The sequence below is a fragment of the Anastrepha obliqua genome, chromosome 5 (assembly GCF_027943255.1).
Source record: "Anastrepha obliqua isolate idAnaObli1 chromosome 5, idAnaObli1_1.0, whole genome shotgun sequence".
NCBI classification, from domain to species: domain Eukaryota; kingdom Metazoa; phylum Arthropoda; class Insecta; order Diptera; family Tephritidae; genus Anastrepha; species Anastrepha obliqua.
Window position 1 is genome coordinate 61,222,620 of NC_072896.1, and position 13,339 is coordinate 61,235,958.

Genomic DNA, 13,339 nt, shown 5'->3' on the forward strand with positions numbered 1-13,339 from the left:
ACATTACCTGTATATTCGCATTATTCCGCCATGACTTTGTCTACTTACATTAATAAAATTAAATATAAGTTTTAAATTTATTTTTCTACAATTTTTGTTTAATTTAAATGGTGGATATTTTGTTTTCATATTTCAATTTTTTTCTATATTTTCATTTCATAAATATATAATTTTTACTATTATTTTCTAGTTTAATTAAAAAGCAAAACAGTTTGCTTTGGTAAAAAATAAATATGTATACAAAACAATATAATATATAATAATATACACATGTATACATGTATATCATTATATATATTATATTACATATTTATAATAACAAAAGTAATATATATACATACATATAAATATATACGCACGGTTGGTTAGAAACTCAGCTCAGAACACAACTAGTTAATATACTCAAATGTATATAGTAGATATAGTACATGTGATTCACATTCGTCGGAATTGTCGCTCTGATGTGCAACTACAAACACGATAAGTCGCCGGTGAGATACAAAAGAAGTGGAAACCCTCGCTGTTATCATTCACATTTACCATATAGGCACTACAGATAATGCACTTTGTTGCTTGACAACGGCTCAGCTCACAGAGGATTAGACCCTGACGCGTCCAGCGATGTGTCTTCACACTTTAAAGAGCTGCTCTGCTGTGAAACGCGAAGTGATGTGCTACGGATGAGTCCTAGGCGCTGCGGTATCTACACATACACAAAATTTAAATTTATAACACCTTGATAATTATATCTTCAAATTAATGATTTACCGAATTTTCCGAAATATTCGATGTCGGTTCGGGATTGCTGAAACTAAATAAGTGCATAACAATTTATTACACGCATTGATAAAATTACTTACTATCTTTAGTTACCTGTACGTGCACATTTTTATTCTTTCCAATTCATTCTGCAATGTAGAATAGTCTCTATACAGATCGCGATATTGTCTTAAGAATTTTTGTTTTTCCTCCAGCAACAGTCTGCAAATATAAAAGTGAAAATCAACTAAGATAATTTCGATTATTCAGTGTTCTACACATATTTTGTATATGCAAAATATTATTATAATTTTTTTTTTAGATCTCAATTTATTTCATACAATCTGTCATAATAATAACAATAAGTACTATTTTTACCTACAATTTAAAGAAGAATAACTTAGAGTAAGAACTCCCAGTGGAATTCGTTACTTAATAATGAATATCATATAACATATATATTATATTATACAATTTTATAACTTTTGCATTTACGTATGTTACGTTTTAAATCTTTGCATTAAATCGTTAGGCTGACATTTTTTAATCTTGAAAAGTAGCTTATCTTGAAAAGGTTATTTGTTCGGTTATTCGGATGAGTGGCAAGTCGGTTGTTGTATCTCTGCCTGAGGTCGTTTATTTCTTCGAAAACTGTCGTAACTTTTAGGTCACGGTGCAATATCTCGTTTCGTACAAGCCATGGCGCATTGGCACACATGCGGAGCACCTTTGACTGAAATCTTGGCATATTTTCTAGATTTCATTTTGCAGCTGAGCCCCATAATTGAACTCCATACGCCCATATCGGTTTCAGAATAGATAAGTAGATAAGCACCTTATTGTATAGTGTAAGTGCTGAATTGTAGCCAATTAACCAGTGTAGTGATCGCAAATTTAGTCCAAGTTGCTTTCGCTTTAAAAATATATGCGATCGCCAAATAAGAAGCCGGTCTAATAGAATACCTAAATATTTGTTAAGAGATACGGCAGGACATGAGCCATTTCGAAGTGTGAATGTTATCTGCACCGATCTGCTTTCGTTAGCTTTCATGCCCCATTTTTTCATCCAGTCGCTAACACTGTTAAGGTTTTCTTGTAGGTAATAAGAAAGAAATAGAGGGAAGGGTACTCCTGGCCATGACGACTGTATCATCAGCATACGTTGCTGTATATGTGTTCTTTGATAGTGACAGGTCTGCCGTGAACAAAGTGTATAAGACGGGGCCTAGAACACTTCCTTGTGGTACACCTGCTCTAATTGCGTGAAAGATATTGTATATATATGTATATATATATATATATATATATATATATATATATATATATTACATATATATATATATTGGGGGACATCAGAATTCGTTTTAGAGGTATGGTTCCTTCGGCAAAGTTTCTTATTTTGATCCCTAGAATATGATTTTCACAGAGCAATGGGCAATTTTTTTGCCTCCCCACAAATCGACCCGGCCCAATATATATATATAATTGGCGCGTACATCCTTTTTGGGTGTTTGGCCGAGCTCCTCCTCCTATTTGTGGTGTGCGCCTTGATGTTGCCCGACACATGGAGGGACCTACAGTTTCAAGCCGACTCCGAACGGCAGATATTTTTATTTTTATGAGGAGCTTTTTAATGGCAGAAATGCACTCGGAGGTGCACTCGCCATTACCTGCTGAGGGCGACCGCTATTAGAAAAAGGTTTTTCTTATTTTTGGTGCTTCACCGAGATTCGAACCTACGTTCTCTCTGTGAATTCCGAATGATAGTCACGCACCAACCCATTCGGCTACGGCTAGCGAAAGATAACAGCTTTTAAATATGATGTGCAGAGCAACCCGTGAAGTATAATTATGCTTTTGCAAAACTTCACGGACTGTTGAACTTCCGCCCACACTCATTGCTCACTAGCAAGAAGTCTTGTCGAAATCTCTGGCTTTGCGGCAACTTTGCTCAAAAAAATACTTTCGGCGTGGTCAGATATTTTCCGTTGCCTTTCTTTTGCAGATTTTGGCTCCAACCTATTTTCATTTTTTGTACGATTTATTATATTATAAACATATTGTCGGGTTGAATAAAACATTTCTGAGGACTGGTGCACACTTCTTCCTAATGCATAATTATAATAGACCAACTATGACTTGATATTTTAATCAACAAATTGCTCTTACGATCACTTTTAGGACTGAATGATGACTAACGTGTGTGTATCAACTCAGTGAAATTGTGGTATACCAAATCATTTTAGCAAATGATGCCGAAAATAGATATGTAAAAACACTTTCTTGACAACTGAGAAAAACATTTGTTTTATTTTTTGCTTTGGCGGATTCAAAAAGTTTACCATTACGAAGTACTGGTAACTATGCAAATTAAGGAAATGATTTTAAAAGGCTCTCCAAATTCAAAAAGAAGCTATTGTTTTAGTTAAAAAAGGGCAAACTTGAATATTTTAGTACAAGAAACATTTTCTGATAAACTGTATATAAATAATAAAATTAAGTAACCATTTCAATATATATTACAGTTGAAGTTAAGCTCTGATTGCAAGAGATAACGGTTGCGACAAAATACAAGTGTAAAAAAAGAAAGCAAAAACAGCAAAACAAAAAAACAAGCAAAGCAAATAAATAATTTTTCTTGCTGTGCAAAGAAATTTTTAAAGTTCGATCTTTGCCCTAGAAATGCAAAAGACTTTCATATCATCTTGCCGCCTATCACTCACTTTTAAAAGGCTTTTAACTAAGCAAGAATAGCCGTATTGATCGGAACAAAGATATTTCAGTACATTTTCGTTATGCCCTGACGAACTGAGCAAAGAAATCGGAAAATTGTTCGGACAAGAACGGTGAGCTCACCTTAAGTCATACGCTATGCTAACTTTTATCCGGTGTATTAGTTCAGCGTTTTCAGACCTGCATTGCCTGATTATGCTAAGGTTTAATTATGCTTCCTTCGTTTGGAGACGTTATCATGCCTCTCATATCACACATATTGAACAATTCCAAAACGTCTTCAAAGAGCGAATTGAAGCTCTTTGCTTCCTGAATTTTAATGAACTCATACTGTCTTATGAATCTCCTTGCCAGCTTTTGATCTTAGAACCTCTACGTAAGAGGTTTGCCTTCGTCGCCTGCTTTTTTGTTGCCTGAACAGCTCTATCGCTTGCTTTACCTTTTAATTGTTTTAATAAATGATGACCTACACCAGTCTAAGTTGATAGACGCTCATTTCATGCTTTTTATCGGAACGCGAAATTTTCTGTGAAACAGTTCACAGGATTTATGTGCAATAAGCTGAACATGGCTTTAATGAAATTGTGAATGAAATTTAGGTAAACCAATAACTTACTTTATGTGTTCCTCATACTGTTTGAAACTCGCACGGGTCGCGTCATCTGCTTTCAATTGCGCTTCCTTCCACTTGCGAAATGATTCAATAACTTTTTCATTTTGCTTGCGAAGATCGCATTGTTTCCTTAAAATGACAATAATTTTCAAACTCAAATTATGTTAATGTGAGTGAATCCTGTAATCTACTTGTATTCATCCTCAAGCTCTCCATAGTCATCGCAGAGTACTTTGAATTGCCTCTTTAGCTCATTGTTTGCTTCTTGAAGTCGCTTTGTGAAATCTTTTTGCGTAGACTCACTCCGCTGCATAATTTGTTGCTGCTCCTTCATAACGTTGTGTGCCGTGTATAGTTCCTTTTCAGTCTTCATTAATTGCTCCGTAAGACATCTTTGTTTGCTCAGCAACGCAGCTTCCTTTTCTTTCAAGGCCAGCACTTCGTCCCTTAACAGATTACGCTAAAAGTATTAGCATTAATAACAGCTAACCTTAAACTAACTACTCATACACTAGCAATACCTCCATATTGTGCTCCTCTTGACGTTTGTCCAATAGCCCAAGACGCTCTTGTAGGCAATTCATTTGAGCACATGCGGCTCGCAACTGTTTCGCCTGGTCCTCATAATTTCGTTCCAGTTCCTCATATTTTTTGCAAATATCGGTTCGGCAGGAATCTTGAGACTTCAGTAATGTATTTAGTCGGTGCATTTGCATATTAAGATCACCTGAAATATATCCAACAAAAGTAACTGTAAATTCTGAAGGTTTTTATGTCTTTATCTATCTCGATTTTGTTCATGTTTCGAACAACCGGAGAAAAATAAAACTGGGCAGTTCACAATCAAGAGCAAAAAAGGCAAAAATGTATATACAGGGTTGGCCATATGAAATTGACCCATGTGATTATTAAAAAAATATGGAAAAAGAAACATTTTTTTGTGTTTCATTGTGAAAAACATTTAATTTAGTTCAAGGAGATTCGTTTACATCACTTTTTGAATATGATATCGCGCAAGTGGTCGCCCTTAGCTCGTATAGCGTAATGTGCCCGTTTTTCGGCGTTTTCCATAGTTTTGGCCAGCGTCTCGGCCGATATGGCGGCTATTTCCCGTCGGATATTGGCCTTAAGTGCGCCTAGTGTCTTTGGCTTGTTGACGTAAACCTTAGATTTCAAATTACAGTAAAAAGTTATAGGGTTACTCAATGGGTCAGTTTAATATGGCCAACCCTGTAAGTATATGTATGTATTTTTCAGTGTTAGTGGATGCTAAAAACCAAATTTTGGATAACCCGCAGGCTCATTGCCGAATATTATATTATACGAAATAAAAAAGACAGTCATAGAACTGCAATTTTATTTTAACGAACATAATAAAATGTGATTCAAATATGGAAATATGCGCGAAATGTGTTGCATTCTACGTCTATAGAAAATTTCACTAAGAAGGGAACACTTCCTCTCTGAGATTGAATTGCAATTATATTGCGCAAGGTTACTAAATATTAAAAAAAAAAATTTCTGACGGAAAGTAATTTGTTTGGGGATCAGCGAGTTAGGAAGGTGGATGCTAAAACTAGATAGAGACATATCTGGGTTATGTTACTTTACATTAAAGCAACGGATTTTTCATTTATCCAGTAATATTATTTTTTCAATAATTTTCTAAAAATACGCATAAGCTTCCTCAAAAAAGACAAGCAATAAACCTCTTCTATTCGCCATTTCCCCACTCGCGCGTATGGCTATAGCTCATTAGACACACTGCCTTACCAACACTTGTCATTTAAATCATTAGCGAACCATCATCATTTGCCGCTACAACTCTATGTGAGAATTGGCTTGCTGCACAAAATATCTCCATTTGCTCAGTGACCATTTGACTTTGATTTGCCTATGTCGCCTTCTAGTTCTTCAATCCATCTTAATCTTGGGCTGCCTCTTGCATTCTTATATGCTGCTTGTATTCTTTCATCGATTGTGATGCTCATTGGGTTGTCGTGATTTAGTTTAAATCCTAAATACGTGAAAGTTTTCACCACTTCAAATTCACATGCCCCGATTTTGATTGTATCAGGTCAGTCCACAAGTTCGTGCGTTCTTTAAAGGTGGTTTTAAAATTAATAAAAAAGATGTTTAAAGTATTTATTAATCAATAATATATTTTTCTTCATTATTTACAATGTATTCCCAACGTTTACGCAAATTTTTAATTCCCTGCTCAAAAAATTGTTTGTCCTTGGAGCCAAAATACGCTTCGATATCCCTTTTTATAGCTTCTTTTGAGGAGTAGTTCTTGTTACTCATGTGAGATTGAAGTCCACGGAAAAGGTGATAATCACAAGACGGTCACTAACCACAAGGTCCAGGCGGTCCTCCAGACGATCCAGGCGGTCCTCCATATTGCGATTAAACAACGCCAAACCTTCCTGTGAAGTTGTTACACGATTGCGTTTGTGGCCGACTGTGAATTACAGTAGGTTCTGTTTTTATGCGGTAGATACGTTCCGCAAGAAACAGCATAAAAAAAACAGCATAAAAAAAGCTACTAGTTCTATAGTAAAACTATAGTATGTAAAACTATAGATACGTTTCAAAAGTGCTAAAACCGCATAAATCTGAAATAATGTAATAAAATCGCATAAAAAAGGGCACTAGTCCCATATTATAACTATAGATACGTTCCATAGACCGCATGAATCTGAAATAATTAAATAAAATCGCATAAACAAAATATTGTATTTTTGAAAATTATATCTTTATTTAAGAAACGTCAGAATCGAAAAATAAATTTAAATCAGAAATAGAATCAGACAATACCCACATGTTGCGCGTTGGTTTAGGATTTGTAGGGTTAGCATTTCTGATGTAATCTGTGACGAGTTTTTGCTTAGCTGGCTTAGAATCTTGTTTATATGTATAATTCCCGATAGGTCGACATGCATTTTGTAATTTAAAAAAAAACCGCACTATTTCAAAACCGCATAAAAAAAAGCCGCATAAAAACAGAACCTACTGTACTGGGTAGTCTGATAAAGGTAGCTGTAAAACACAAACTAACTGACGCAGTACGTTCAAATATTATACTACTGTAGACGGATGTGTATAATATTTAATTTTACGAGAATTAAAGAATTTTCACGTTTCATATGAATTTTGAAGGTTTTTACGGCACAGAAGAATACATTATTATTTATTTCAATAAGAAAACAACACCCAAATAACCGTTGGATATGAGACTGGGAGACGAAATGGTTTGCAGACGTCAAAAATGCCAAAAGTGGTTCTCAATAGTTGTACCTTACTATAACTTTATCAGGGTTTAATGTGGTGGTTCTCCCTGCTATCGTCATAGGAGACAAATAAAAGGAACCAGTGTTCGAAGAGACAAAAAGGGAATGTAGTAAATTCGTTTGTATGAATGGCGCAAAGCAAAATAAATGCAACATTATTATGAGAAAAGAAAATCGATTAGTTTATAATAGTTCTGTGAGATTTTGCGCAAAGAGAAGTAATTTTTCTATAGCGCTTTAAGTGACTCCTTATGTATGAATCTTGGTTCAATCTTTTATTAGGCGCTAATACTCTTGATTGTAGGAATATGTATCGACTCGAAGTATGGTACCATAAATGTGATGTTTAGAAAAAATATTGGGTAAAATTTTCCAAATCTAGATTGAACATATTCTCGCAAACTTACTTACTGTGTTTTCTTTTACTCTCATTCAATTCTTCGTTAAGCTTTCGAGTCTCGCAAAGTAAAAAACGCTCCTGCTTCTGGCTCTGCTCTAGTTCACACATTAGTGACTCTACCTTTTTATTAGCCTGTTCCAACTTCTGACACATCTCAAGTAACTCCTTGTCCTTAGCGTGCAGGCAACATTCTTTGGCTTGATGATGTTGTTGCTGTTGTTCACACTGCACCTGATCCAGCATACTATTAAGTTTTCCAATGCATTGCTCTTTCTCCAAAATGGTACGTTGCAAATGCTGTACTTGGCAGCGAAGATTCTCGTTCTGAAAATGAAGAAATGAAATGCATTCAGATTAAATAAACTATCAGTTATTAGATTTCGAACACTTTGGCTTAATTCGGAGCAGTGTTTGTGATTGTCTTGCGATGCTTGTTCCAATGTTCGTTGCAGCACCTCGTTGTGAGATTCCAGTGCCTTGAGTGAAGATTCGAGTTTTATGTCACGATCCTCATCTTGTTCGGAGGGCTCACAAAACTCTTTTTGTACCAAAGCTACTTGCCGAGAAAGGAATGTAAGTTCGTTTTTTAATTCTCTTACGATGCTTAGGTAACTGTCGTAGGTGGATAGCAGATGTGATCTGTCCCATAATTTATATGATTGCTCAAACTGGTGATCGTGGGAACAGTCGCCTGACTTGTGAAGAGAGAGAAAACTGAAATATTGGTATTGGCTCACCTCATCTTATTGCCATGACACCTTACCATCTTAACGGCTACGCTATATTGTATTTTTCATGTAATTGAATTCCTTATCTGATGTAGTAGCGGTGATTAATAATTATGGTAGCCGACCATTTCCCCGAAATTTGGTTCCGTGTGTATATTTTTATTTAATATTTTGGAAAATTGACAACCACGTAACCAATTTTTGTTATTTAAAATTCAAAAAATATGTATTTTTCATATTTTCACGTTCGTTATAAAGTGACTTTTATCTACATATAAATGTAATTCGTATTTGTACATATGTATCTACGAAGTGAAGTATAAATACTCGTACGTGCATATGTATGTATGTAGCAAGGTACCTTGGTATGTATGTACGTGTGCATGCGAATTTGCAATTGGCGGATTGGCGCCAAAACTGTTTCACGGTGTCAAATTTTATAGCTAGCGTGTTAAATTATGCACCCATTGAATTATTTCAATATTATTAAAAATTTCTTTTGAGACCTTCGTTTTCACCACTTAATTTTCAATCGCTTTGCAACAGTAATAAAACTTTGTCACGAAAGTGGTATTATTGGCTCTAGCTACAAAGTTTATAAACTAATCCAACAATTTGCGTTAGACAAAAGGTAAAAATAATGAAGAAACTTTAATATGGTTGCAAGTTCAGAACAAAATTTATATTAATTTTAATTGTACCTATTCCCCCGTTTTGAGGTGTGCAAATAATAAGGGAGAAGAATTTATGAGAAGTTTTCTTGAAATTTTGAAAAAAAAAAACACATTTGGACTAATTTCGTAAACATGACCAACAATAGCACTAATAATCATAAGAAACTGAAACGCAAACAAAATTCATATTCAATTCATGAATCAGCTAATGAAATGCAACTTCAACTGAACAAATCCGATATTAGAAAAATATCACATTTCTTAAGAATCCCAGATCAAACTACACGAATTATGTAGATCTGCAAGTTTTTTTTAACAAAACAACTTATAAGACTTTAGTAGTTTTTGATTTATAAAGGGTTTTTCAATAAGGGCGGGTAGATGTTGAAATGGAATAAAATGGCGTTTGCTGTGTGGCACGTAGCGCCGTCCTGCTGGAACCACTTGTCATCTAGGTCCATATGGTGCAATATGGGCCATAAGAAATTGGAAGGGCCACCACGTCTACCGAAAAATGGGCGCAATGCGCGCAACATTTGCGTTAATGAACACTCATTTTGATAATAAAGTTTTATCATTTGAACGTGCTGTTCAATCGTGTAACTTGCCATGATGATTTGGCATGAACAACTGAATAATAAACAAAAGATTTTACAGATGTCACCAAAACAAAATGGCTGCCATAGGACGCCAAAATCGACCCGCGCCAATTGAAAACCCCTTTATATATGTATATATAAATAAATATATTTAGCATACAGTGGCTCAATAAAGAACTCGGGTATACATAGCATGCAGCTTCAAATTCAAAATTTTTGTAAGTAATGCAAGTGAAATATTTTTCTATTGTGTATTCAAATAGAGTTCTAAAAATAGTAATAATAATTTACAAATCTAGTACCTCTTTGTTATAAAAAATGTACATGCAGCATTCGTAAAATTGGCGTGAAAAAGAAGTCGGACATCTGGCATTATTGCGATTAGTTGGCACTTTAAAACGGGGAATTCCACAATTAATTTTCTCTAGGCAGCGCAAATAAAGCACTGAATGTAATAAATTAAAGTAAAATTTCAGTCGTGTTTTGTGGAATAAAAACCCAAATATAAGCATGGGTATACAGCGTGGACAAGTAATAATTATGTATAATGGAAGAGTTGCACGAAAAAAACCTTTCACCAACAAGATTAACAAGAGAATTAAATTCGGAAAGCGTGATGGGGATAAGGATTTGAAGTTCTGCAAGCACGTTTTATTTGCATATGAAAGCAAGTTTAACATATTTAGGTCAGATGGACAATCATATATGTGGAGAAAAACTATGGAAGAGTTACTGGAAAAAATCGTATGTCCGACAGTTATACATGGGGTGTGTCGGTAATGGTATGGGGTTGTAGATATGTCCGCTGCTGGTACCGGAAATTTGTGCTTCATTAACGACAATATGGACCACAAACAATACCTAACAATTATGAAAGAAAATTTGGTCCAAAGTGCTGAAAAGTTGGGAGTTAAGGACAATTTAGTACTGGGAATTAAGGACAAATTTAGTACTGGAAATTGTCCTTAATTCCCAACAACGATCCCCAGGGTACTTGATGTCAGCCTGTGGCTTATGTACAACTGCTCTAAAGTACTTGAAACACCTCCACAATCTCCAGGCATCAATATAACTGAACATCTGTGGGCTACTTTTGAAAACCAGCTGAAAAAGCATGTTATTAGAAACAAGTAAGACATAGAAGATGCTATAAAAGAAGAGTGGGGGAAAATAGATCCTTTAGCATACAAGAAGCTGGTCGAATCCATGCCAAGAAGACTGAATGATGTGAGAAAAAATAAAGGCTTGCCGAATAAATATTAATTATATTGTTTTTCTTGATGCTTTCCATTTCAATTCAACCGGGCTATTCGGGTCATGTTCTTCGATTTCGATGTAACTCAAATATGTTGCTCTCTGGTCAAAATAATGAGACACGTATTTTTTTGTTCGCCCGAAAAAATTTTTTTTCAAGAGTTATCGGCAATTTTGTTTTTCGGCTCAAACTCGATTTTTTTTTAATTATATAAGAAAATTTTTTTTTTAATTCCCAATAACTTAGTCAAAAATGAACCAATTTTAATAATTCTGGGTTCAAAATGATCGTAATTGCTTACACGAGCAACTTCATGCAGAAACAATTGCAAAAAAGTAGTTGAAAATTTTTTATTTAGCAAAAAAGAAAAAAATTGAAATTTTTTCGAAATTCAATATTTCAAAAAGTGTATTTTTATTTTTTTTATAACTTTTTCCAAATCAAAAGGACATCTCAAACTTTAATTGAGATGAATGCCCAGTAGCTAAAATGAGTTGTTTTTGAGTAATGAATTTTTGAGTAAAAAACCTGTTTCGCACTTTTTGTTTTTTGCAAACTAAAAAATTTTCAACTACTTTTTTGCAATTGTTTCTACATGAAATCGCCCGTGTAAGTAATGACAATCATTTTGAACCCAGAATCATTCAAATCGGTTTATTGTTGACTAAGTTATGAGTAATTAAAAAAAATTTTCTTATATAGATTCTTTCCATTTCAATTCAAAAGGGCTATTCGGGACATGTTCTTCGATTTCGATGTAACTCAAATATGTTGCTCTCTGGTCAAAATAATGAGACACGTATTTTTTTGTTCGCCCGAAAAAATTTTTTTTCAAGAGTTATCGGCAATTTTGTTTTTCGGCTCAAACTCGATTTTTTTTTAATTATATAAGAAAATTTTTTTTTTAAATGCTCATAACTTAGTCAAAAATGACCCGATTTTAACAATTTTGGGTTCAAAATGATCGCCATTACTTACACAAGCGATTTCATGTAGAAACAGTTGAAAAAAAGTAGTTGAAAATTTGTTATTCACGAACGAAAAAAAATGTGACACATAAACGCATTAGATTTGCATTTTAATATATATTTTTTTATTTAAAACCAAATCACTTGAGTGTCCGAGTTCTTTATTGAACCACTGTATGTAAAACCCACGTATACGAAAAAAAAAAATAAATATTTTGCATATTCATGTTGTTCCACAAATGGAGGGACCTACAGTTTTAAGCCGCCTCCGAACGGAAATGATTTTTATGAAGAGCTTGCCATTGCCTGCCGCGGGGCGAGCGCTATTAGAAAAACAAATCTTCTATCATTTTGCTGTTTTATGCACATAGACTCGAATGATAGCCAAGCATCAACCCATTCGGCTACGGCGGCTGCCTGTGAAATTAAACGCAACTGTACTAAGTCACATAATCCTAAATTTTTAATAAAAAAAAAAAAACAATTTTTGAAATGGCTTAATGGCCTCCAAATATTTACAATAGTTTTCGTATTTTTATTTTGTGAGTTCAAAGCCGGATTAACAATAAAACAAGAAATTAAATTGTTTTATCTTTTTTTCGATACTTCTCAATTAGAACTAATTTTCAGTGGACAGTGGAATGTTGTTTTTCGATTTAGTTTGTCCATCCGAGCGCACGTTTACTAGTGCAAAAATCAATATCTTTGGATAAGGGTGATTAATTTAGAGGTATCGGATTTTAAATTGAAATAAAACAATGAAGATTCAAATTGATTGGGCAATCTTTATTATCAACTGGTCCGAGACGAAAGATAAATTGCTCACTGAAACGACAACGCAGTAAAAAAATAAATTTCGCGGACTGTGTGACAAGTAGCATCGTAGCCATTAAACCTAAAATGGGCATAATCGCTGAACACCATAAGTTGACCTGAACGCGCTATGAACACTTTTCACAGAATGTCGGTTTTCGTAATACAATTGTACTATTTGTAAATGTTGTTGAGGCGTAAGACATGATGAAGAGTCAGTGAATACTGAAAAAAATTATGTATTTAGTTTGATAGTAGTCACGCATGATCTAGAACCCCTATTAGAAAAAGTACCTCCAATCTGATCACCCTTCATAATGGTACATATCTTTGTCTAAGATAGTTTGGTATTGAAAATAGGCGAAATCGTTTAATTACCACGCATACCTACCATATATCAGTAATTTTCAAACAAGGAAAAAACATGATATCTTTTTTATAAATGAGGCAAATTACTCAACTTTAGTACTACACTTAGATGAGCCCAAGAAAAGAATTAGATGA

At 34.3% G+C, this 13,339-nt stretch overlaps 1 protein-coding gene across 1 annotated transcript in view; it reads right to left on the bottom strand.

The window, feature by feature from the left end:
- Positions 1-221: 221 nt before the first annotated feature.
- Positions 222-13,339, bottom strand: part of LOC129248795 (interaptin) — a 67,776-nt gene continuing 54,658 nt past the window's right edge. Inside the window, exons 19-26 of the mRNA XM_054888411.1 lie at positions 8,185-8,493; positions 7,810-8,122; positions 4,627-4,832; positions 4,297-4,565; positions 4,109-4,234; positions 874-981; positions 769-811; positions 222-703 (exon numbers count right to left, since the gene is read on the bottom strand). Of these exons, the coding sequence (XP_054744386.1) occupies positions 590-703; positions 769-811; positions 874-981; positions 4,109-4,234; positions 4,297-4,565; positions 4,627-4,832; positions 7,810-8,122; positions 8,185-8,493 (1,488 nt within the window). The 3' untranslated portion in view covers positions 222-589. The remainder of the gene's footprint in view (positions 704-768; positions 812-873; positions 982-4,108; positions 4,235-4,296; positions 4,566-4,626; positions 4,833-7,809; positions 8,123-8,184; positions 8,494-13,339) is intronic.